Source organism: Agelaius phoeniceus, chromosome 15, assembly GCF_051311805.1.
Source record: "Agelaius phoeniceus isolate bAgePho1 chromosome 15, bAgePho1.hap1, whole genome shotgun sequence".
In the NCBI taxonomy this organism is placed as follows: domain Eukaryota; kingdom Metazoa; phylum Chordata; class Aves; order Passeriformes; family Icteridae; genus Agelaius; species Agelaius phoeniceus.
In genome coordinates, this window is record NC_135279.1 from 6,124,986 (window position 1) to 6,148,644 (window position 23,659).

Here is a 23,659-nt window from a genome sequence, read left to right on the forward strand (position 1 = left end):
AGGCACAGGTGGGTCTGGCACATCCACACTTTGAGGTGACCTGATGAGTTTGCACAGCCCATTGCTTTCCTCTCACAGAGATCACAGTGGGTGCTGCTGCCCTTTTGGCTTTTTACTAAATAACTCAAACCTCTCTGGTTTTCTTTCCCTTAAGACTGGGTTCAATCTGAACAGCCTCAATCTTCCACTTCAGTTTCTTTACAGAGGTTAATGTGCAAGAAGAAAAATGAAGCCAATCTGGTAGCTACTTCAGAAGGATTTACTCACCTCAGGTATGCTGCAGTGTGGAGTGGAATGATGGAATTTACCGGGGGAAGAAAAAGGAGAAATAGAAAGAAACTAAGTATTAAGAAATTATGTGGGAAAAACAAAACAAAACAAAAGGCACAAATGAAACAAACAAACAAAAATTGAAAGTTAAGCAGAGGTACAGAAAATGTTTAGTCCTGCACAAATTTTCAAGTACTTGTCTTCTGCTGTGCTCTGAAAGAGTTAATCCTGGTGTCAGCCAGGAACCCAACTAATGATTCCTCTGCTCCTACCTCTTACATCAGCAGCAGATCAAGATCAAATTTAACATTGTTAAAATGCACGGAATAGCCATAAAATGAATCCTTAATGAAAGGAGCAATGGGTCAAAAGGGCACATTTGTTATTCAATAATCCAGTAAAACTTTTCGATCTGCTGAATGAAATACCTCAGTGCAATGCTGAAATAAATGAGTTGGGTCCTTCTGATGCACTTTATGTGTGAGATAATTTCAGCAGGTCTGAAAGTCATCACAAGAGACTTGCTTCTGCCTTTTAGTATGGTTGTTGTGGTACCTTCCATGTCTTTCACATTTTAAATGATTGCTCAGTGATTCCCAGGCTCCACATTTTGGATGTGCCTCAAAGGCACCAACCCTTGGTCCCTCACGCACTGCTGCTATTTTGGAGGCAGTCTGTGCTTATTGGAACAATCATTTTTTTCCTTGAGAGGTCAAGCTAAAGGGTCAAACAGAGAAAAGAGACACACATACAAATAGCAGACTCAAGGAGCTCCTTGCCAAAGGATGTCAGGGATGTAAAAGGTTTACATGGCTTCAAGGAGGGGACTGGGCAGGTACTCAGAAGTGAGAGCTAATGAGAGGCTCTGGGCAGACAATCACACAGCAAGCTGACAAAAATCCCATAAATTAGCCCTCAGACCTTGCACCTCTTCAATTCCAAACAGCTGAATGCTTTCTGAATTTTAGAAAATTGCATCTACAGACTTGGGACCTTTTTTGTTTTAGAGAAATTCAGAAAGGAATTAAGCATTCATACAGAGCTAAATTATCTATTTTGGCACAGCAGTGGTGCTTGCAGGAGACACTTATTTTTTGGCTCAGAAAGTGTGTTTGCAGAATGCTTGTCATTCATGAAGAAATAGGATTTTATAGACGTTTATGCCCCATAGGCAATAAATATGGAATAATATGCTGTACAGAAATATTCCCAAACAAGACTCTCTAAGAATATAGGATCAAATTCCAGCATACTTGGGAAGTGAGAAAATATTTTTATGTCAATAAGAATTGCAATTAAAATCTTTAGTCAGATCTCAGGAGAAAAACAACTGTAGTATTTTAAAAAAGGCTGAAGCCTTATAATTCCACAGAAATGGCTACAGAAACCATTTGGCTTTCTCCTGATCAAACTCTGTCTCCAAGTACTTGCTGCCATAGACAACAGAAAATAAAAATCAGCAGAGATTTGAACAACAAAATCATGCCAGAATCTTTTGTTTTGTTGTATTTTGCTTGTGGCTCATAACTAGGATGCAGCACCATTATAATTTTGTAAAAGCTTTTTGGACTGAGTTTTGGGGGTGTTTCTGGTCTGCTGACATAAACAAATAACCTGCATCTGGTTTTGTATCCCTCGTTTCAGACTCGCAGCTCCCTAATTCCCACTTTTGTGACTCTGTGCGTGCATCAGCCCCGGGAGCTGATGCAAGTGGCTGGAACCTCTTTCTGTACACTATAATCTAACGCACTTAGCGAGCCAATGAATATGTGGCAAAGGAGGGGCTTTCTGGCTGAGGGGCTCTGGCAGGGGAACAGCTGTTGAGCAGCAAAACCTTACCCAGAGCCAGGCAAACACTCTCATTCACATCCTCGGTGGCTCTGTGCTGCCAGGGGTGGCAAGGCAGCTACCCCCCTTCTCCTCTCTCTGCAAAAAGTGAGCAAACTTGCTCAGAGAAACACAAAGGACAGGAAACCTCAGCTGTGAGACATTTCAGCAGATCCAGTGATGGCCTGGGTCAGTAATTTCTCCTGGTTAAACCACCTTGCTCTACATGAAGAACGCCTCAGGGGGTACTTAAACAGCACTGAGGATTATTTAACCTTCCTGTGCGGGCCCAGACGGAGCCACCTGTTCCTGCCCATGGCTTTGGTGTACTCGGTGATCTTCGTCGTGGGGGTGGTGGGCAACTTCTTGGTGTGCCTCGTCATCCTCAAGCACCGCAACATGAAGACCCCGACCAACTATTACCTGTTCAGCCTGGCGGTCTCGGACCTGCTGGTGCTGCTTTTCGGGATGCCCTTGGAAGTGTACGAGATGTGGAGCAACTACCCCTTCCTGCTGGGGCCCGTGGGCTGCTACCTGAAGACGGCTCTGCTGGAGACCGTGTGCTTGGCCTCCATCCTGAGCGTGACGGCGCTGAGCGTGGAGCGCTACGTGGCCGTGCTGCACCCGCTGCGTGCCAAGCTGGCCGGCACGCGCCGCCGCGCCCGCGCCACCATCCTGGCCCTCTGGCTGCTCTCCGTGCTCTGCGCCCTTCCCAACACGGGCACCCACGGCATCGTCCTGCAGCACTTCCCCAACGGCACCCTGGTGCCCGGCTCTGCCACCTGCACCGTGGTGGTGCCCCTGTGGATCTACAATTGTATCGTGCAGGTCACTTCTTTGCTCTTCTATGTGCTGCCCATGGGGGTGATAAGTGTGCTGTACTATCTGATGGGGCTAAGAGTAAGTCCTGCTCCAACTGTGCTCAGTGTTGCCTTGGCTCATTCTTGTGTGTTTGTGGCTATGTGTGGCTTTTGAGTGAGTTTTGCACCTTTTTTTGTTGCCCGTGTTTTCCCCCCAAAACAGCAAAAGTGTTTCTCAAACCTCTGGAAATAGTAGATCCAACTTCTTCTCTGGTGCAAGCCTGTTCTGAAATTAAGATAGCTATTAGCTATTAAGACACCTAATTTACCCCAATCTTCTTATAAAAACTTACCATCACTGCTGCTCACATCTGAATGTTAATGAAACACCCAAGTCTGTAGATTGATTCCAGCCTCTCAGAGATTTACACCTTTGCAGCAGGGACTAGAAAGAAATGGACCAAAAGGAAAATGTGAAAATAATAAAAAGAAGATGGCTAGTGACTGAATCTTGTGTACTATTTATTTTCCCTTTCCTTGTGACTATAGAATTTCCATTGCATTACTTTCTTCTTTTCTTTCCCTGGAGCTGGTGGCAATATTCACTTGTTAAAATTCACAAAGCTTATAAACTGAAATGTTACCTTATTGCTGCAGCTAGAAAATTCAGCAATCATTTCTTCATATAACTACAGCCTTGTTTCACCAGGCCACCTTAGAGCTTATATTCCTTCTCTGTTCAGAAATTGGGACTACTTTTGACAAGTATCCATCATGTAAATGTGTGGACAAAACAATCAGGATCACAGTGTTATAAAACTACCTAGCACAAGACCGAGATGCCCTGCTAATCACAGTGACTTGATGACCACTTTCTTCTCATAAGTTACAGACATTTAGACAATACAAATCCCATTTTATCACACTGAATGTAACTTAAAGTTTACAAAGATCTGATCCCATAGCAAGAAAGGGAAACAAATTAACTTATTAAATAATATGCAAGAAACTCAACCAAATCACTGCTGGTGTATATATCATTTTGTTGTGCTGGCTGACATTTACTGTTACCTGAAATTATACAGAAGCAATTTTTACTTACCCAGTGAAAAAACATGGATTATCTGACAGAAATCCACAGCACAGAGCAGATCCTCAAGGCAGTGAATGGGTTAAACTATCCCAAATCTCTCGAGGCTCTTGAAGGGTCTTTTACATAGCATCAATTAATATTTTGCAAAATTAGACCTGAAGGGAATAAAAGGTGATGAAAATAGAGTTGTTACAAAAAGAAAAAGAGAAATCCCCGAATTTATAGAAGGAAGACTTGAAGGTTGCAATAACTTCTATTTGCAGCAGCAGATATTCCTATATACTATCCTATACTCCATCCCAGAAGAGAAGCTCAGTACCAGATGAGGGCTCATCTCCCAGGACTTCTGCAAATTCACACATTTGTTCAAGCTGTCTTTCCTAAAGACAGTCATGTTCACTGTTTGTGCCTCTGTTTTTCTGTATGTCCAGCTCAGACTTACAAATTTTAACAGGATCCATCCTGGCTAGATCTGCATTACCTCCAAGCTGCACTGGGCAAGATGATTTCATTTCTTCAACAGAAGTGATAGAAGAATGATGAATATATCTAATTTTCCAAGACGAGATACTTTTTATCTACTCACAGACGAGGAAATTCATGAGGCTTTAGCAGCACCCTGCAGTCTCCTGAGTGCCATGTATCACTCACAGAATGTAGTGGAAAAGCTCAGGGTTGATCCAAAGGTTGTACAACAGCTCAAATTCAGCAAACAGAGGCATGACCTTTTCATGTCCAGGCTTTGTAGAAAGGGCATTTTTTCACCATTTTCTCCCTCAAGCTCTGCCAATGCTGGACAGCCTCAGGATGCAATGCAGACGGGGACAGGGCACCTGCCAAGCAGCTGTGAGAAGGCAGCAAACATGGGTCATAGGCTACCTGAGTTAATTAATCATTTAATCCCTTCAAAAATGTAGAAATATTTTTCACTGGGAAATGGTTGATTACCTCATTATCTATATCTGGGTATAATTTTAAGGCTTGGTGGTTTGATATTGCTGTGTTATGGTCAATTGATCAGTCAAGCACCAGTGTAAAGAGGACGCTGCTCATTGCACTGTAAACTCATTAGTCTTGATTGGGGAAGCTTCCTGCTGCCTCTGTCATGGGGTTCCCATCACAGATACTTTATGGATAAATCCCTAAATCCTCCAGACTCTTCAAACCCATTTCAGCTGTTGAGATACTGGTTGCAAGCCACAGCCAGAGAGCTGAGGAGGGAGAGGAGAGGGATGAGATGAGAACATTGGGCAGTAGCTGTTCATGGAAGTTCATCCCTGGGGCACTGAGTGAGATGGGATGGGAGTGCATTGCAGCAGGATTCAGTGCAAGGTCCCTGCCCATTTCTTTCAAACTGATTCCTAAAAGGACACAGGTGTAGGTGCTGATCACTGCTTGTCTAAAAGTCTTACTCTATTGAACAAGGGTTTCTGTCAGCATAGGCTGGATGATTCTTCTCCCAAGATTCCAACTTTTCTCTTAGTCTCTCATCCCCTTACTACTACTACTACTACTACTACTACTACTACTACTGATAATAATAATAATAATTTGGATATAGTGGAAACTTTTGCTGTCTTTGAAGCAAGACAACTTATTCTTGCCAATGCACATCTGGTCCAGCTTTTATCCTCAAAATCTATTTCTCCCCCTAAATGCCCAGCTGTTAAACTCCCAGAATCATCTGTGGACTTTGGCTAATTTCTGCAGAGCCCAGCACAGCTCTTCCATGGAGGTTGTTCAGCAGTCCTTGTCCCAGTGGCTGGATCTCCTTTGCCATGGGGCTGAGCTGAGGGCACGCCAAGGCTGCAGCTCAGCAGAAACTGCTTCAGCCAAACCTCTGGAACAGGCAGGACTGTAATCTTTAGCAGAAGCCTTGTGGGGTTTAAATGTAATTTTTTTCCATCAGCTGGAGAGAAACTTTGCTTACCACTAGTGTCAGACAGGCCAAGGAGTTTACAAAAAACAGTTCCTCTTTTGCAGATTACAGAAAACAGTCATTTTGCAGAGTGGCCTTACTATATTTGTTTGAGGATAGGTGAGACCCTGATTTCACTCAGCCTTTTGATTTCTGGGGTGAAATGCTGTAGCTAATAAAGATCTGGGGGGAGAGAAATCCAATTTTCAGCTTCTTGCTCCAGTCACTTTTAATTCTCTTGCAGTGGAAGAGTAGCATTCATCTCAAACCTACACAGACCCATACATCACAGTGATGTAAAATACCTTGGCTGGGGTTCTACCCCTCTCAAACCACTGGCATTCACTCAAGTTACAACCTTTGCCTTGGACTCTTTTTTTTTTTTTTCCCTCCCTGTTTGTAATGTTTCATTGTTTCATTAAACTGCAGCTGCTGAGTTCTTACCTGTTACACCTTCATCACTCGAGGCTGAAGTGGAGCCTTACAGCAGCATTAAAATGACAGGAGGAAGGGGAAAAATAAAGATACATGTGTCTAGTTTATTACAGCATCAGCACACCGTACTCTCTGAGGCTTTGGAATATGCCTGGAATAGATTACTGTTGAGACTGAAACCACTGAAGGGAATCCATGGGTTTTAATAAATCTGATCATTCATCAGTGGATGTGTTACAAATCAGCTGAGTCTTTTCCTTAAGCAACTGTGGCTATGACTAAAAGTTACAAGGGGAATAATGTAAAATATGAGAAGCTGAGTTGCACTATACTTGACTATAATTCCATGTATAGCTTTTTTCCTTTTTTAAATAGAATAAAAAGAACATTGAAAGAAGGGTTCATTTCATCATCATTACAGAAAAGTATTATTAATCAGAAAGCAAAGCCACAGTATAAAAGGCAGGCAAAAGTAAAAAGCACAACTAGCATGTCTTCACAAGGCTTTCACAAATCCAGAGTGACTACTATATTTTCCCTCATTCCTGATATTGTCTGATGTATAATTAAGTTTTGGTTCAAGTTTCTCTACTTGAAAACAGACAAAGCTGTTGGCTAATCAGGAGTTCCCACTGCAGGAAGCTGGGACTAAATATGGACTTGCCAGATATTATTTCTTTGGTATTCAAACCAATTGCCTGTTTATGTAAACCTGACCTTTTCATCACAGCATCAGTCTTCTCATCACAAACATATTGGGAGTGGATTCCAGGGATGATCAGATTATTGTTCTTTATATATTATTTATATATTTCATATTACTAATATTTAGATATTCATATAATATAAATATATTATAATTATATCATAATATAAATTATCTATTATATTCTATTTATATATTTATATTTATTATATTATTCATATTATTTTATATATATATATATATTGCCCTTTTTTTTTTTTAAGTCCAGGAAAAACTACTGGAGAAAAACCTCTCCTTGTGTGCCTGAGCAGTGTGTGGCTAAATCTGTGTGCATCATGCACTCTGCCCATCTGCAAGGCAGAATTTCTGGGGTTTGTTCGTTAGATGGGTTGAATATCAACTACCCCCAACACTCAGGACATGAAACAAATTCCCTTGAATTCCACAGGATTTTTTCCAATGATTACAGCTGTGTTGCACTCAGGCCTCTCTGGGTATTTTTTGGATCATTGGTTTGTGCTTAATTGTGGGGAACACTTTTAGGAAAATAAACAAACAAACAATATTTTGTAGAAGAGAAAATAATGCCTAGCAAAATACTGTTGAAATGGAACATAAATTGTGAACCAAATATTGACTCATTGTGAAAAGGTAAGTGGGGAATTGAAGCACAAATTTTCTGTAATCTGTAGATTGTTTTGAACCTAAAGCTTCCATGTTTTTCTAGACAAAAACCAAAATTTAAATGCAGATTTTTTTTTTTTCAATGAGTCCTGAGTGTCCCCAAATTTTGCTTTCTCAAAGCACAACTATCAAAATATCAAACAGTCTATGTCTGGTGTGGATGTGGTCTCTTGTTTAAGCTGTCCTTTGGTTTCCCTCCTTTGCCAGTTGAGAGGAGATGAATCTTTGGAAGTGGAGGAAATGGCTGTGAATGTTCAGAGGCCATCCAGGAGATCAGTCACCAAGATGCTGTGTAAGTCGTGAGTCCCTCTGTGTTTTATTTTCAATGAGCAGGAGTGTGGCCAGGTCTTGCAGGGTATTGAGCAAGTCCATTGGATCCAGGAGTTATGAGATGAGTAGCTGTCATATTAAACAAAAAGGCTTTTTCTGTTGTATCTGGCCTTGCAGGAGTGAAGCACCAGGGGTAACTACCAAAAGACTCACAAAGCAAATTTTCCTCCCTAGCACAAGTGGAGGGGAGGAAACCTTCCTGGCAGCTGCTTGCATGGCAATTCTCCAACATCCTTCACTCTAAACTAGCTCTTGCAAGGGAGAAAAAAGGGAAGATCCCCTTTTTTCAGAGTGCAAATAGTCTGTCCTGTACATTTTTACAGAATGTACATCTGTTTTCCATCACACCAAACTGTACTTTGGAGCCAGCCTGGTTTTCTGAGCCTGGAATGGGTTTGGCCTCCATGTAAACCCCAACATTGCCTGGCTGTTACCTGCTCTGTTTGAATGCCACCCTGTGTGCGTGCATTGGATCACCCAATACAGAAATTAATGGAAAGATTGTTCTTTTAGTTGGTAAGACAGAAAGGATGGCAAAAGTTTTGAAACCATGAATATAATTTATATACAAAGTCTCCCATCCAGCTTTATGAACTCCCTGCCCTGTGCAGGCTGGTGAACCATATCCCCCCATTTCTGACCTGTTTTCCTTCTCCCTTTTCTCCACACCAGTTGTCCTGGTGATAGTTTTTGCCATCTGCTGGGCTCCATTTCACATAGACCGACTTTTCTTCAGCTTTGTGGTGGAATGGACTGAGCCCTTGGCCAACACCTTCAACTTAATCCACGTGGTGTCAGGTAAAGCTTTCTTCTTCCACTTGCACAGGGACTGGGAGAAAAAAAAAAGGTATTTTTGAGTGGTTTTACTTGGAATGTGTAGTCATTTATTTTGTGGGGGACGTGAGACTTGTGTGGAAAACCTTCCTGGGGTTTGGTGGGCAGTGATGAGAACTGTGCCTGAAAAAATACTGCAGGGAGGTTTCTGCAGCTTTTAAGATCTGGACATGTTGTCAAATTCACAAAAAATAAAAGGAAAAAAAAAGGATATCATGCATCATTACTAGCTGCTCTTAATTCTTGGGAATGTTCAGAAGTAAAGGCTGCTGTCATTCAGCTGCTCTTAAGAAGTACACAGGAGGAGGCAGCATCTCCACAGGCTCTCTGGGGCAAATAGGAAACCTTACCAAATGCAAGAGCCTTACATACTGCTCAGTACTGGGTGATGAAACCAAATGTTTATGGCCCTGCCAACCATAAAATGAAGGGATTTTCAAAGAGGAATTTTATTTTCAGTCTGCCATGGGAAAACTCTGAATGTGGCCATTAGGCAGCTCAGACAAATCCAATCTTATGCCATTGTCCTGGTGAGTTGTAGGAAATTAGCTTCCCCTGGCTGGAAGTTATCCTCTGACAGCTTTGATGGGGCACCAGCTGTGCAAATCCTGCTGCTGCTGGGATGAGGGCAGTGCTGGAGGCAGGTCAGGGCAGCTCAAGAGAGAGCTGGTTCCTGAACAGCTGGAGAGACTGAGCTCCAGTTCACGATCCCTCCTGCTTTCCTTTCACTGCAGTGGAAGCTGAGCTAACCCTGGTGAAATATCCCTCTGCCTGTGCCAGGAAGGCAGCAGAGCTCCACTGCTGCTGTCTCCACCCTGGCATCCAAGCTTAGTGGAGCTGTACAGGCAATAAAGAGATTTTCCTCTTCTGAGATCATTTCACACACAAATAAATGTTTCTGTCTTCCCCCCACCCTTGTTCTCCCAGGTGTTTTCTTCTACCTGAGCTCTGCCACCAACCCCATCATTTACAACCTGTTGTCCCAGCGCTTCAGGATGGCTTTCCTCAGTGTGATTGCCCCTTGCTGCAAGCACTGTGCCCCTAAACATCCCCCCTGCAAGATTTCATCCCAGAAGAGCACGTTTGTGATGGAGGATCACAATCTCATGAACTCTGCAGAAAACACCAGCCTCCCAGGCACTCACAGGACATCTGTCAGCAGCTCTCAGCTCTCCACTGGCCTCTGACTTCCTGCACTGTGATCCAGGTGAGAGAGAAAAGGTTCAGAAAACTAAGAAACTAAAGCAGAAGAAAACTTCCTAAAAGAGTGATTTCAGCAAGGATTGCTCAGGAGGAGTCCCACTGAATGAACAAAGGAGGAGGCTGTATTGGCTGTATTTAGGATGTGTTAGGGAAGCACTGTACTGCCCCCAGGCTAATGGGAGGGCTGGAAATCAGAGTTTGCTCACTGCAAGCTGTGCCAGCAAAGAGCTACTTGGAAAGGTGAGAGACACTCCCAACATTGCCAGCACAGGAGAGAGAATCAGCTTAGCCAATCTTACCAAATAGCTTCTTGTGTAGCAACCAAAACATCAGGTTTTACTTATTTTGAAACAAGACAATTTTCTGCATAAACCTTCTCTCCCCATGTCTAGCTTTGGGTAAGCCAGTCCCACTTCCCTCTGGTACAACATTTTGAGGTATGGCTGTTGCAAACCTCTGCTGTCAACATTAGCAAACAGGCAAGAATGACAGCAGCTGATCAACACCAGCTACCAGCAACAGCTATTTCTGGGCCAGAAGAACCAGGGAGGCAACAACTGTAAAATAAATGTAAAGCAAACTTTTGCTTCCTGAGCTTCTTATCATTACTTCAACTTCAGATATTTATGTGCTGTCTCCACCAGTGAAGCCCTGTGGTTGTGCTTCAGCAGACTCCAGTGCTCCTGCACCAGGTGGGTTGCAGAAATCAGAGATGGGTTAGCAATCACCAGGAAGGAGCCTGGACAGCCCTCACTACAGAGGGAATGGGACAAACCTTACACATAAGGGCAATAAAAAGGGGAGTTTTGCATCTACTAAATTCAGCTTTTGCCACAAAGCAAAAACTTTCCTGCCTCCCCGTGGTGCAAACAGATCCTGAAGGCAGTACACCCATATCCAAGTGACAAATTCCTGACTGCAGGCACAGGAGCCTATAGAATTTTGCCAAGGGAGGGTTCATTATGTGATAGAGAATTTTGTAAGCCTCTGTCTCACACATTTCAAAGCCTGTTCATTGTGTTTCAGGGAAATGCCTCCCGTGTGCCTCCTGACACAGGGCTGGGGTTGGTCCCCAGGCTTGGCACTGCCACAGAGAATCATCCCAGGAGTACCACCAGGGACTGGCAGTCACTTGCACAGCCGGAGAACACAGAGTTATCACAGCAAATAACAGCATTAGCTCCTGAAAGATGATACACTGTGTGCATAAAGACATTTTCCATTCTGGTCACAGGGGATGCAGATGACATTTCCTACCAAGGAGGAAGGGACTGTGCTCCTGATTCCCACAGTCTCTTTCTTTGTTTGCCCCAAAGTTTCCTGTTTGATTCTCACTGTGGGACTCCAAGGTGGGAGACTCATGGCAGCTGGAGAAGAATCCCCTTTTCCTGGAGCATAAGAGGAATATTTTCAGACTCTTTTTACGACCTGCAGTCTTGAGAAGCAAGCCTTGGAGAGGGGAAGAGCCACACACAAGCCCTGCGGGAAAAGGCCATTCCTGCTCCCTCAAGACACAGCTGAAATGCTTTGCCACCCCCAAGTGGACACTTGCATTTTACCAGTGACATTTCTAGGCAGAAGTTTTGCATTATTTTTCCCTCTGCCAGAGATTGCAGTGTGTTTTCCCTCTGGGCAGGCCATGGCACTGGTGCCTTGCTGCCCAGGTCCCTGATCTCCTGCCTGTACATTGCTCCAAGCTCTGTGATCCCACCTGGGCTCTGCCTGTGCTGGGTTTCCTCCCTCACCCTGTGCCTCCCCTGGGCAGATCCCTCACAGAGCCCTGGGGGTTTTCCTCCCTGTCCCAGCTGTGTGAAATCTGCCCCAGATACCAGCCAAAGGGGTGAGGAGACATAGTCACACACCCAGCACGGGCTGGAGACATTCCTCTGCCAGTTTTGTGGCTCTTCCAATGCCTTTTATGCTTTTAGGGTGAGACAGCACCTTGTGCTGGTGCAGAGAGAGCCATCCACGAGTGAGAGATACCCTCGAGGGATGGATGCCCTCTCTCCTGGCCTCATGGGACAATCCCAACCTTCAGCTGCAGAGCCCGGGGTTGAGAAATGCATCCCTTGACTTGCAGATGAGCACACAGACCTGCAGAGAAAGGCTGGAGAGTGAAGATTTCCTGTGATCTTAAGCAAAGTGGCCATGGTTTTGTCCCCAGGGAAGACAAAAGGGTTTTGTGGAGAAGGGGAAGCAGAGGTGGGAGGAATGTGCATGGATGGAAAAATTTTAGAAGAGAAGTAGTGAGAAGCAAATCATCATGAAATCACTTGGTTCTGAATTAGCTTATTTTCTTGTCCTAGAATCAGTTTTTATCACATTTAATTTATCACATTTAATTTGTTGTCAGCCAAAAGCAGTGATATGCAAAAGCAAAAACAACTGAGCTTTTCTGGCCAAATATCAAAATCAAAGCTGAAAACACTTAGTCTTGCACCAAACCAAATCTTCTGTGAAAGTGTTATTGGGAGAGACATGTCAAAACTCCTCTGAATTCTGCTGAAAATAAAATAAATGCAGTGGAAAAAAAGCAGACTAACTGCAGACTCCAAGTTCCCTGTGACTGCACAGCTTGGCACCCCCTCACTCCTGGGGGAGGATCTCTAGAAAACAGTTGATTCACGTTGTCCCTCAGTGTAGTCAATGCCCACTGGAGGCTTTTTTCCCCAAAAGGTCAGTGCTTGAGTTATTTATCACTCTGCTCTGATATTTACCTCCTGCATTTTGAAAGCTGGATCCAAAGATGAAAAAACCAGGAAGATGGATAGAGATGTCACGAAAGCTGATGCTGTTCCTTTATTTATACATGAAGGAGCTTTCATAGCCAACTGCTGAAAAATGTTGGCAACTGGCTGAGAAAAACTCCTGTTGCACAAAAATGGAGAACAACTCTCCTTCCCCCAGAGTGGCCTGGTGTGATAAAACTGTATTTGTTTGAAATCAAGCGTGACTTTGGAGACAGAACTGTCCATTGATTTATTTCTCTGCTTCTGTTTCCCTCTGGGAAACGTGCAAATGTGTGAGCAGAAAGTGTGGAGAGCAGGGCAGTGCTCCAGCACTGTGAACAAAATGTGGAGAGTCTGAAATGTGCTACAAGGAAGGCTCAAAGGGGAGAAGAATTGTGGCTGTTGCCAGTGAGTGATGCTCAGATCTAACACCAGGTTCAGCTGGAAAAAACCACCATGAACAGCAGGTGGATGGTTCTGTTCAGTTTATATGAAGAGTTTTTGAACACCACCGTGTTTTGAAGTGTTTAAACCACAGCTTGTAAGTAAAATTAAATGTACATTCCAGCTGCAGAGGTGGTTATCTGTATCTGTAATATGAAAATAAATATACTGAACTCTGTCTACCTAAGCCTGGTCCATGCTCCAGAAATCCTTCTTGTTTCTCCCTCTGATTCCATGTGAGCAGCAGGAGATGGACATTCCCCAAATGTTCAGCCAGCACCAAGTGCAGGACACCAGGAGCTCATTCCAAGTCACAGTCCTTAAAAAACAAAACAAAACCAAAACAAAACCAAATATATTTCAGTATATATATATATCTTTCAATATATATAAAACAAATATAAAACCAGCACAAATCCCCTCGGGCCCTGTGACCAAGAATTCTGCACAACTCTCCTACAGGGAGGAGGTTATAAGCTGGGCAGCACAAAACTCTCTTGTCACAGCCAGGAGAGGGTCCCAAAGCAGAAATTTCTCCTTCCCAGCCTGTGGAACAGCCAGGCCTGCTCTCCCTCTCTGTTTTCCCACATTTGTCTCATTTTCTCTGCCTTCATTATGACACTTGCTAATATTTTCCCCACTGAGGTTTCTTTTTCTACAAACTAGCAAATTGCTGAGCTGTGGCATTTTCATATCAAATGGATATTAATGTAAGGAGAATTATGATAATGAAAGCAGAATGAACAAGAAATCAAACAAGCTGCTGCAAGGATTAAAATTTGAGTTTAGAATTCGGTCCAAGTCAATGCAATGATGACAAATGTCCTTCAGAGTGAGCTGGGGTTATAAGAGTTCCCAAAGAAACTGCAGACAATTGCCCAATCTGGGCCCTGCAGGTTTCCACTCCTGGGAAAAACACACTTTTGAGGATGTTAGGGCAGGTCACCATGCACCAAAAGACAGTGAACATCTTGTGCATGATTCCCTGACTCTGAAAAAAGAATTAGCGACGTACAAAATGGACCATAATGCAAGAACCTCTCCAGGAGAGTCAAGGGTTGTTGATTTTCCTCAACATTTCTTTCCATTTACATTCTGGGTAATCAATAGACTGCCTTGGTCATACCCAGACAGAGCTAAGCTCATTTGCTACCACTAGAAGAAGACTTTCTTTTACCATATAGACTTTTTGAAACCCTGAAAAGCTGTAGCTGATGTTTTAAAGGCAAATTACCTTAAATCCACTTAATTTTTAAAGAAGATTTAATTTTAGGTGTATGGGAGCTGTTGGAATAATTTGCTTCCCACTAGGATAGCTAATTCATGAATAAAAGACTGATGTTCTAATTGTAAAATCCCAAATAACTTTTTTCTTGCATCCTCAGCTTACACTATTTCATGAAATGCAGCAGCTCCTTCCCAGAGGAACAGGATTTTGTTTGGTTTTTTTGGCTAGATGTGGGTCTTCCAGAAGACCCTTTGACTCCTATGTGTACAACATATGGAGATCATTCCTGTGATCTCCATCAGAGGAAAATTGTATTCCTTTTTCTAGTCAAATGAGAGGGGGAAAAAGCTGTGCTAAAACCAATTTATCTGACCTACTTCAGTCATCTACTTTAGGTGCTTTACAGGTAGTTTTTATGCATAACTTCTGCAGCTGAAAAACACAGCCAGGCACAAGTCACCTTGGAGTGCTGTGAGCTCTTTGTTGCAGAGCAGGTATGTTTATCAGACCCTTCCAATTTGTTTCATTTCTTCAGAACCCAAGAGACTCCCTCAGAAATGACTCAGTAGGAAAATCGTGCTCCAAATGAGCAAAGCAAATGGCTCACAGCTAAATCACCACTAAACAGAGGGAGAAGAGCACCCTCAGGGGCTCACCTACCACTTGGTTCATTGCTCTGGGGCTGCTGCCCCTGGGACACCTGGGCTGCACTCCAAAGGCAGAGCAATTCCAGCAAAGCTCTAGCACTGTACAATCTGCAGCATTTGTTTGCAACTTTGCAGTTTTCTTTACTTCTTTGGAGATGACAAGGGCAGGGAAGAGATCTGTCCTGCCAGGGCCAAACAGCTGTCTGAACTCAATGGAAAGTCTCCAAAAAAGAAGTTTTTTTGTGCTGCTGTTGACTGCAGTGCAGGTGGGTTGGGCAGCACAGAGCAACTGAAGCAAAAAAGTACAAGAGTCACAGTTTAAAAGAGTCACAGTTTTGGGAAACAGAAAATCTCACCAGGCTGTGAAGAAGGAAACAAAGCATTGACACAGGAACCTGGAGGTATCTTTAACCATGTTTATTTAACCATGTACAGCCTGGGGGCTGTTAGGTGGCTTGGTGTTAGGGAAATCCTGCATGAAAATGGGGTTTTTTGAGTGTGAACAAGACTGGTTAGCACCACAAAACTCAGCTTCCCTAAGCCCTGCAGCACAGTTTCCCCCCAGCTCAGGTTACCTGCTCCCACAGAAAAACAAACCACAGAAACAGAGCAGGCATAAATTTCCATTTCAGCAGCACTGGCACGCCCCTCCATTGGAACTGAGACACAGCAAGCTCTTAGCTTAAACTGATGCAAACCAGTGTGTGTTCCTGCATGTAACAAAGATGAACAGCAGCTGACACTGGCCCAGATAAATCTGTTTGGTTATGGATCCCAGTCCCAAGACGAGGGGCTGAGTCATGTGGAGCTGGCTCTCTGTGCTTATAACACTAAATAGTCCCAAAGCTGGGGCTCACATGGCAGCCTAGCAAATCCCAGCAAACCCACTGCACTCCTCCAAGAGGCAGCAAGGACTGCCAGACATGACTCAGCCTCAGCACAGCCCAGTTTTTGTGTGTCTCTTGCATTAACAGCAAGGAACACTCATGTAAGTGCTCATCTCAGCCTGGTTCCTTCAGGTCTCATTTCAATCCCTGTCTTCTCTCCCAGGAGGAACAGGTATATTGAAAATCATCTCTTTCCCCCCATCCATCCAGTCTTTTTGCTGCTAAGAAATTCCACTGAGAACTGAATCTTTTCCCTGCAACTTTATTTGCCAGCTGTAGGGTTTTCACACCGTTATTTGTATTCCAGTCCCGATTTCAATTACCTGGCTAACCTTTTCAATTTTCACAGAGAGTGAGAATCAGAAAACAGCAGGTCCTTTATTACAGCTCACACTGGTGGGGAATTCTTCACCCCCCTTGCCTCCCCCATGTTTGCAGGAAAGATCTGTCAAATTCAAACAAACTCATTGATAATGACTTGTCTATTTGCTTATGCTTTGCTGACTGTTAAATATTCTGGTCCTTTCTGTGGACCTCTCTCCCATTCTCCTTTTGGCTTGAACATATTATATTTCTAAAAGCCAAGGAGAAGCAATCTTAAGCCTTCACCCTGATGCTTGACTCCAGTGGGAATTCTCAGCAGGGTCAAGCACTGGAGAAGTTCAAAGCCTTGTGCTTTGAGCAGGGCTGTTCCTCATCTTTGATAAGCAAGACCTTGATCTTGATCAGTGGTGGAGGCCAGGCCTTGTGTCCATATCTCAGAGCACTGGGGGGATCCCTCAAACAAAGGGTGAGTCAGGCACAGGACACCACTCTGCTGAGCCCAAAGATCTGCCACTGAACTGTGCTGGCCACAGCTGTCTCCCTTTCTGCCTTTCTCAATTCTCCAAGTCACACCCCTCCTCTCAGCTCCTTTATTATTCTGAACTCTTGATCAGAGCAGTCATTTCCATGCCTGTGCTCTGTCTGCCCCATCACTCAGCCATAAAGATCCTAAAAATGGTTTTATCTCACTGGGGAAGGGAGAGGATTTAATGCAAAAGACCTGTTCCTTAGCAACACCTTCCCATCTTTCTTCTTTTGTTATTTCCACCTCATTATCTTTGCCCATGTTCAACTCCAAATTAACTTAATTACAGACAGATTTCATATCTCTCTGAACCAGAAGGGGCACTTGTAAAACATCCCTCCAGTCAATAGTAATGAGGGCCTTGGCCTATGCTAAGCAGGCTTTGGGAAAGGCAGCTCAGCTGTGCCTGCCCTGCTCCCTCCAGAGACCTCTCCCAGTTGCTCCCAGCTCCTGCTGCTCCTTTTCAGTGAGGCATTCCATCTCTCCATTTTGCAGCCTGTCCAAGTTCCCCCCAACCCCTGAGCCCCACAACAGACATCAGCATAAATCACCAGGTGAATGCTTCTCTTACTCAGGGCCAAGGGCACTGTGACCTTTCCACCTCCCCTTTCCACATTCTGACAGGGGACAAGTGCCTCAGTTCAAAGTCTGTGATTGGAATCTGTCCTGAGTACAAATCTGAGCTAAATCTGAGCTGAATCTGAACCTTTCTGAGTGTGAATATCAGATGTACTTAGTCCAGGATTACCTACACAGGTGAAATGTCAAAGATCTCTCTTGGTTAATGCAGCCCTGGGTGCCCAAAGTCACACACCAATGGCAGCTCTCCCCTTGAACATCCCCTCAGAGATAAAAAGGCAACAACTGAACTAGATCCAGGGCAGCCCCTCAATACCTTATCTTGTCCTTACTCTGTGATGCCAGGCTTCCTTTGGAAATCAGCACCAGGACCTCTCTCTAGCAGCTGATGTGTTCCTCACCTTCTCACAGATAAATAAGCATTCTGCATTGCTGTGTCCTACCTAACAGAAGTTCGCCACTGGCACAGGAAATATCTTCTTCCTTCTGTTGGAGCTCTAGTAGCTATCAGCCAGCCAGGACACCTCTTCCTAAATCCACCAAGTGACTCCTCACTGGCAGAAAGTGCACCAAGGTGCTGCACTGAGGATGAGGAGAGATCTGTATTCACACAGTGAGGAAAGTGGTGTCAGAGAGAGCCACCAACACAACTGTGCTGAGGATGCATGAAACACAAGGAAACCAAGGAAAGCCTCTACAAAGACATAGGGGGAACCAAACTCCCATCAGCAATAAAAAAGGGAAGGCTCTGTGTCAGTTTTAGAGGAATCAGAGAGCTGTAATTCCACCATTAGAAGAGGATGTATGGTTGGTTTCTGGAAAGGAAGGAAAGCCTGAGTGATGGTGCAGGTGGCTCCTCCTCATTCAGGTGAGCACTCCCTCCAGCAGCTTGCCACCCTGGGAATTGAAGCACAGGTTAGACTGGGATGAGCTTCCCCCCTCACCCTGCAGAGGTAGAGCTGCAGATCATGCACTATCCTGGGATTAAGTAACTCAAGCACGGGCAGCAGAATTTCATTTGCAGAGTGAAATTCACTCTGCTCCAAAGGTTTCACCTTCTTCCCTTTCTCTTTTGCCCCTTTCTTTCTCACCACTTTGGCATGCAGGGAAAGAAGCCATAGGTAGGATATTTCCTTCCTATTTCATGAGAACATTTTCAGAATTTCCCACCTCCCATTTACCAGCTCAGCAGGAGACTGTCCCCAACACCTGTGTTTATGCTGGAAAGGTCTGAAGAAGGCAAGGAGCAAATAACTGCCCTGAAAACTGAACGTGTGGCCTCTAAAGAGCATTTATACACATCCTCCCCAGATTCACAGCCCAACCACACAAGCCAGTGCCACTGGAGGTCAGTCTTGTGCCAGGGAAACCTGTGGGACTGAGCCCTGGGGTGCCTGATTGCCAGAAGCCTTGGGAGCCGAGCCTGCATTTGTGGACACCCCAAGAGAAAACCTGTCCCAGCTCCCCCGATGTTGATTTATGAAGCAGAGATCCTTCATTTCTTTTTTCCTCAGAACTACACAGTGGTCTGTTGGATAAGCTCAGCACGAGATTCACGTGTGTTCAGTCAGCCCAGGCTCCCAGAGAGCCAGGCTGCTGCTCAGGACTGCAAACACTGAGGTGAGCCAGGCCTGGCCACCTCATCCAAACCAACTTAGAAAATACTCTTGTTTTGGGACAATTCTCAGTCTTTTGTTTCACAGGGCATGGAAGGATAATTAAATACAAGTTGCAAGCTCTGGATGGAAAATCAGGATATTGATTCATGACCAAAACAAGTACAAGCTCAGTTATAGTTAATTCTGAGCCATTTTCCTCGTCAGTGCCCATAATAAAGAATTCCTACAGAGAATCCCATTTGAAGAGTCACTTCCTCCTACTCCTTCCTTAAGACCCTCCAAGAAGGGCTCAACAAATATTTAATTGGAAACAAAAACTTTCATCTAAACATTTTGGTAAAACAGATTGTGCTTCTACTACAGCATCCCACAGGTGCCAGTGCAAACCCAGCTCTGCCTGTGCCAAGTGAGGTCAGTTCTTGGTAACTCTTATGCTTGCAGAGAAAATATTCATCAGTATGATCTGAGTAGAAAATGGAGGCTGAAATGCTCAGTTGAGATAGGCTCAAGTTACTGTTCCTTATTTCACCTTCAGGGTGAGTTAATTTTTCTCTCTGGATCAAGGATGGCAGAGCTGTTCTCTGCCCTGTCTCCAGCCAAGCCACATCTGGAGTGCAGGGTCCATCATCCACACTCATTCACTGAATCTCAAGTCTGAAATGAGAGCCAGCCCTGCACAAACCCTCTGCTGGCCCCTGCTACAAACAGCCTTTAGTACAGACTTCTGCTCTGCTGTAATCATGAAAGAGCCATTCCTTTTCTGCTATTTTTCCAGCAGAGCAATAGAAATATTGATCCCCAGCACTGGCTTCTTTCCTGTGAATGATCAGTTATCCTTTGGTGTTAAACAAACTGCAATTATGCATTCTAAATAGCCAGAAATCACAGGGTCCAGGTACCTCCTGCTCTCTTACCTCATTGCCATTAGCATTGCTGCCTGCAGGGCCTTGGGCAGCCACATCTTTCCAGGGAGTGAAAAGCAGCATCCATCTCTGTGTCCCACAGCTCACCTCCCGCCTCAAGGAACAGCAAAATTCTCCCTGAACCCAGGCAGTTCTCAAGAGGGACTGCAGCAGACAGAAAAAAGGAGACAGGGTTGGGTGACTGCAGTAACTCAGGGGTTGTGGCTCCCCAGAATTAGGAAAGAAAACTCACAGCATGGCCATGGCACTGGAATCACTGCTGGGAAAATGTGTCCCTAAGCAGCCAGGACCTTGGGAGCCCCTGGGTGACACAGACAGCCAGGGACAGGCAGGGACAGCCAGGGACAGCCAGAGACAGACAGGGACAGCCAGAGACAGACAGAGACAGGCAGAGACCGTAAGAGACAGGCAGAGACAGGCAGAGACAGGCAGGGACAGCCAGAGACAGACAGGGACGTCCAGGGACAGGCAGAGACAGACAGGGACAGCCAGAGACAGACAGGGACAGTCAGGGACAGTCAGAGACAGCCAGGGACAGGCAGAGACCGTAAGAGACAGACAGAGACAGGCAGGGACAGGCAGGGACAGACAGAGACAGGCAGAGACAGACAGAGACAGTCAGGGACAGTCAGGGACAGTCAGAGACAGTCAGGGACAGGCAGAGACAGACAGAGACAGTCAGGGACAGTCAGGGACAGTCAGAGACAGACAGGGACAGGCAGAGACAGACAGGGACAGCCAGGGACAGTCAGGGACAGACAGAGACAGGCAGGGACAGGCAGAGACGGCCAGGGACAGGCAGAGACAGACAGAGACAGGCAGGGACAGGCAGAGACAGACAGAGACAGCCAGAACCCAGGCAGGCAATGGGTAAGGACAGTGGAAATAAGATTATTGACTTTGGCAGAGCCCATCAGGTGTCCTTGCAGTGCTGGCTGGGTGCTGAAGTGTGTCAGGAGTGGGTGCCCTGCTGTCAGGGTGATCCACGGTGGCAAATTCCACACCAACAGCTCAGGCCAGGGGAGATTCACATTCTTTCCTTGCATGTAGAGCTGAAACAACCTTAGTGAGGAACAGAGCACAAGCCTCTGTCATTCTGCCTGCAGTATTCACCACTAGAGCTCTTCCTTCCTCTCACAAGCCATGTGTTTTCATTCCTTTTTGGTTTTTTTTTTGTTTGTTTGTTTGGGGTTTTTTTTGTTTTGTTTTGTTTTGTTTGTTTTTGGGGTTTTTTTTTTGGTGGTGGTGGATTTCCCCTCTCTCCCTTCTTTGCTGCAACATTTGTGCTGTAAGCTGCAGCAGATAACAGGACAGGTTTTCACCTGGATGGTTCCTTACCCCTTTCTTAGGGGGTATTTATTTTCTTGTGGGCATTTTGTACCTTCACAGATGGGACTGAACCATTCACCACTGTCAATAAGCCACAGTAGCTAAACCCTTGTTTACTGCCAGGCTGGGCCAACTGTGGAATATAAATGTGCTGAGGACAAAAGGTTTGAAGCAGGGATGTATTGAGCTGTTCATATTTAAAGAAGGATTGGGAGGAAATGAAGAGTTCAGAAAGTATCTGGGTAACAAATAGCTGCATGGAAGCTGCAAGTCTCTGTGAACAGGACTCAACTTCATACATTTTGCCTCATTTACTCCATTGATCTGCCCAGCACATTTTGGAGTGAAGATTTTCTCAGCCTTCCCAAGACCACATCTCTTTCTCTCTCTCTCTCTGCCCTTGCTCTCCAGAGCTGCAGGCTGAGTCCTGTCCATGACCCAGTGAGGAACTTCTGCCCTGGGCACCACTGGATAAAAAAATCCCTTTGTTGAAATACTCAGGGGTACTGGAGCATCACTCTTCAGTGATGCTTTGAGGGAAATAGTGCTTGTTTTAGAAATGCTAAAACAAAAAGCCTTATGGATACTGAGGGTTTTTTTGTTAGTTTGACTCTGGCAGAAGCAGCTTTTCCATCCATTTATCAAGCTGCCTGCAGCTGCCATTTCAAGGCTGATGAAGACATAATAAACAGTAAGCCAAAAAAAGTCATTTGAAAGGTGCACCCAGACCAGTTTCATAAATAAAAGATCAGGGGCAGTGGGGGGAAGAGAATGAAAAATCATCAGTGCAAGTTTTGACTTTCCTCTGCTGTCCATTTTATAGCATAAATTTAAATAAATGAATGGTGAAGGTTGGTAGAATCACTCTTATTCTCAAGTACCCTCTCTAAAACTTTCTGCTTGTGAATTCATCTTTCTACAGTGTCTTACTGGCTCATGTTTTGCCAGCTACCCTCCAAACTGTCACTCCAAATTTTTTCAGGATATCCATCAGACTCTGCAGAGCCCAGAGTTCCTGGTGGGTGAGAGCTCCTTGTGGAATCTCCAGTGCAATAAACCCCAACCCTGCTGGATGCCAGTGAGCTCAGGTGATCCCAGGTTTTACACTGCTCCCTTCCCACTGCTCATACAGAGGTGACCTTGGGGTTTGCACCAAGCTTTAATCTTCCCCAGAGGAGACTTTGCTCCTGCAGAGACCCCTGCAGGTCCCAGTCCTGTGCCAGCTCTCACTTGTTTCTCTGGGCACAAGGACAGCTCTGCTCACTTTGGGATTGCCATTTGCCATCTTCTCTTTTCCATTTGGATTCGTGGATATCAGGCAAGCTGGGAGCCTTCTGAGGCCCCTGATCATTGATCCCTGGCATATGGCAATGCAGTTATTGCTCATCTTCCTGATGGACATTCAGGCTGGAAGTCCAGGTTTGAGTTTCAACATTCTTCTCCCAGAAGTTGCCACCTGGTTTCTTTGAATTGCAGGAACTTTTCTCCAGGTCTGATTCCTCCCTCAGAAGTTGAGATCGAGGCTCTTGGACTTCAGCAAATGCCACAAAGATCCTGTGAGCAACAGAGAGAACAAACAGGGAGCTGCAGCCAATAAAAAACATTGATAGGTGAGACGTGGTGAAGGAATAGGAGGAAAGTGAGGAGAAAAAGACAATTCCAGAGGAACAGAGAGAATAATGGAAAGGGAAAGAGAGAAAAATCATTAAAAAAAAAAGAAATTATTAAAGAACTAAAATGAGAATAAGGATGAAAGAAGAGAGTACAAGGAAAGGTGAAGACAGAAAAAAGGCCCAATAATATGCATAAAGAAAAATATCTGCTGGTTTCCATTTTTCATTAATGCTTCACCAGATGGAGACGGTATCAACAATAATAGAACCTCTGAGCTGCAGAACAATAGGTGAAATAATTCAAGCACCACTTTCAGATTAAAAAACAGTGAAGAGAGTTTGATTTATTTCCCAGTGTTTCTTTTCTTTCTCTATATATAGAAAATAACCTCATCCACTTACTCAAGTTCTGTGGCTCATCACCAGAAAAATATAAATAAAAGAATGAAACCACCCTTCAGCACAGACAGAAAATAAATCAGAGGCCTCAATGCATTTTCATTGTTGCAGCTGGGTCCTGTCTTCACATTTATTTATCTTTAAATTTCTCCTTGCACTCCAGAGACCACATCCCATAAAATGCCGGGTTAACAAGTTAACCATGAATAATTCATGAGATAATTATAAAACATTTACACCAGAACATTATTATCTTGCAACTAAAAAAAAAAAACCCAAATATTTAATGTCCTCCAACATTAATGGTAAACC

At 44.5% G+C, this 23,659-nt stretch overlaps 1 protein-coding gene and 2 long non-coding RNA genes across 3 annotated transcripts in view; 1 reads left to right on the forward strand and 2 right to left on the reverse strand.

Annotated features, from left to right (window-relative positions):
• Window positions 1-2,277: 2,277 nt before the first annotated feature.
• On the forward strand, window positions 2,278-13,460 carry NMUR2 (neuromedin U receptor 2). The gene is made up of 5 exons (XM_054643127.2): window positions 2,278-2,997; window positions 7,941-8,025; window positions 8,736-8,861; window positions 9,825-10,104; window positions 11,127-13,460. Exons 1-4 carry the CDS (start codon window positions 2,278-2,280, stop codon window positions 10,082-10,084), a joined length of 1,191 nt encoding a protein of 396 aa, XP_054499102.2. The 3' UTR covers window positions 10,085-10,104; window positions 11,127-13,460.
• LOC143695284 (uncharacterized) lies at window positions 2,776-20,330 on the reverse strand. Its single transcript, XR_013184390.1, has 6 exons — window positions 19,998-20,330; window positions 17,908-18,361; window positions 13,457-13,592; window positions 8,705-8,892; window positions 4,000-4,145; window positions 2,776-3,342 (listed from the first exon to the last, which is right to left on the reverse strand). It is a non-coding gene; the product is annotated as an uncharacterized LOC143695284 (long non-coding RNA).
• Window positions 20,331-20,815: 485 nt separating this feature from the next.
• LOC143695272 (uncharacterized) overlaps window positions 20,816-23,659 on the reverse strand; it is a 135,148-nt gene continuing 132,304 nt past the window's right edge. The window contains exon 3 of the long non-coding RNA XR_013184374.1: window positions 20,816-22,889. This is a non-coding gene — a long non-coding RNA (uncharacterized LOC143695272). The remainder of the gene's footprint in view (window positions 22,890-23,659) is intronic.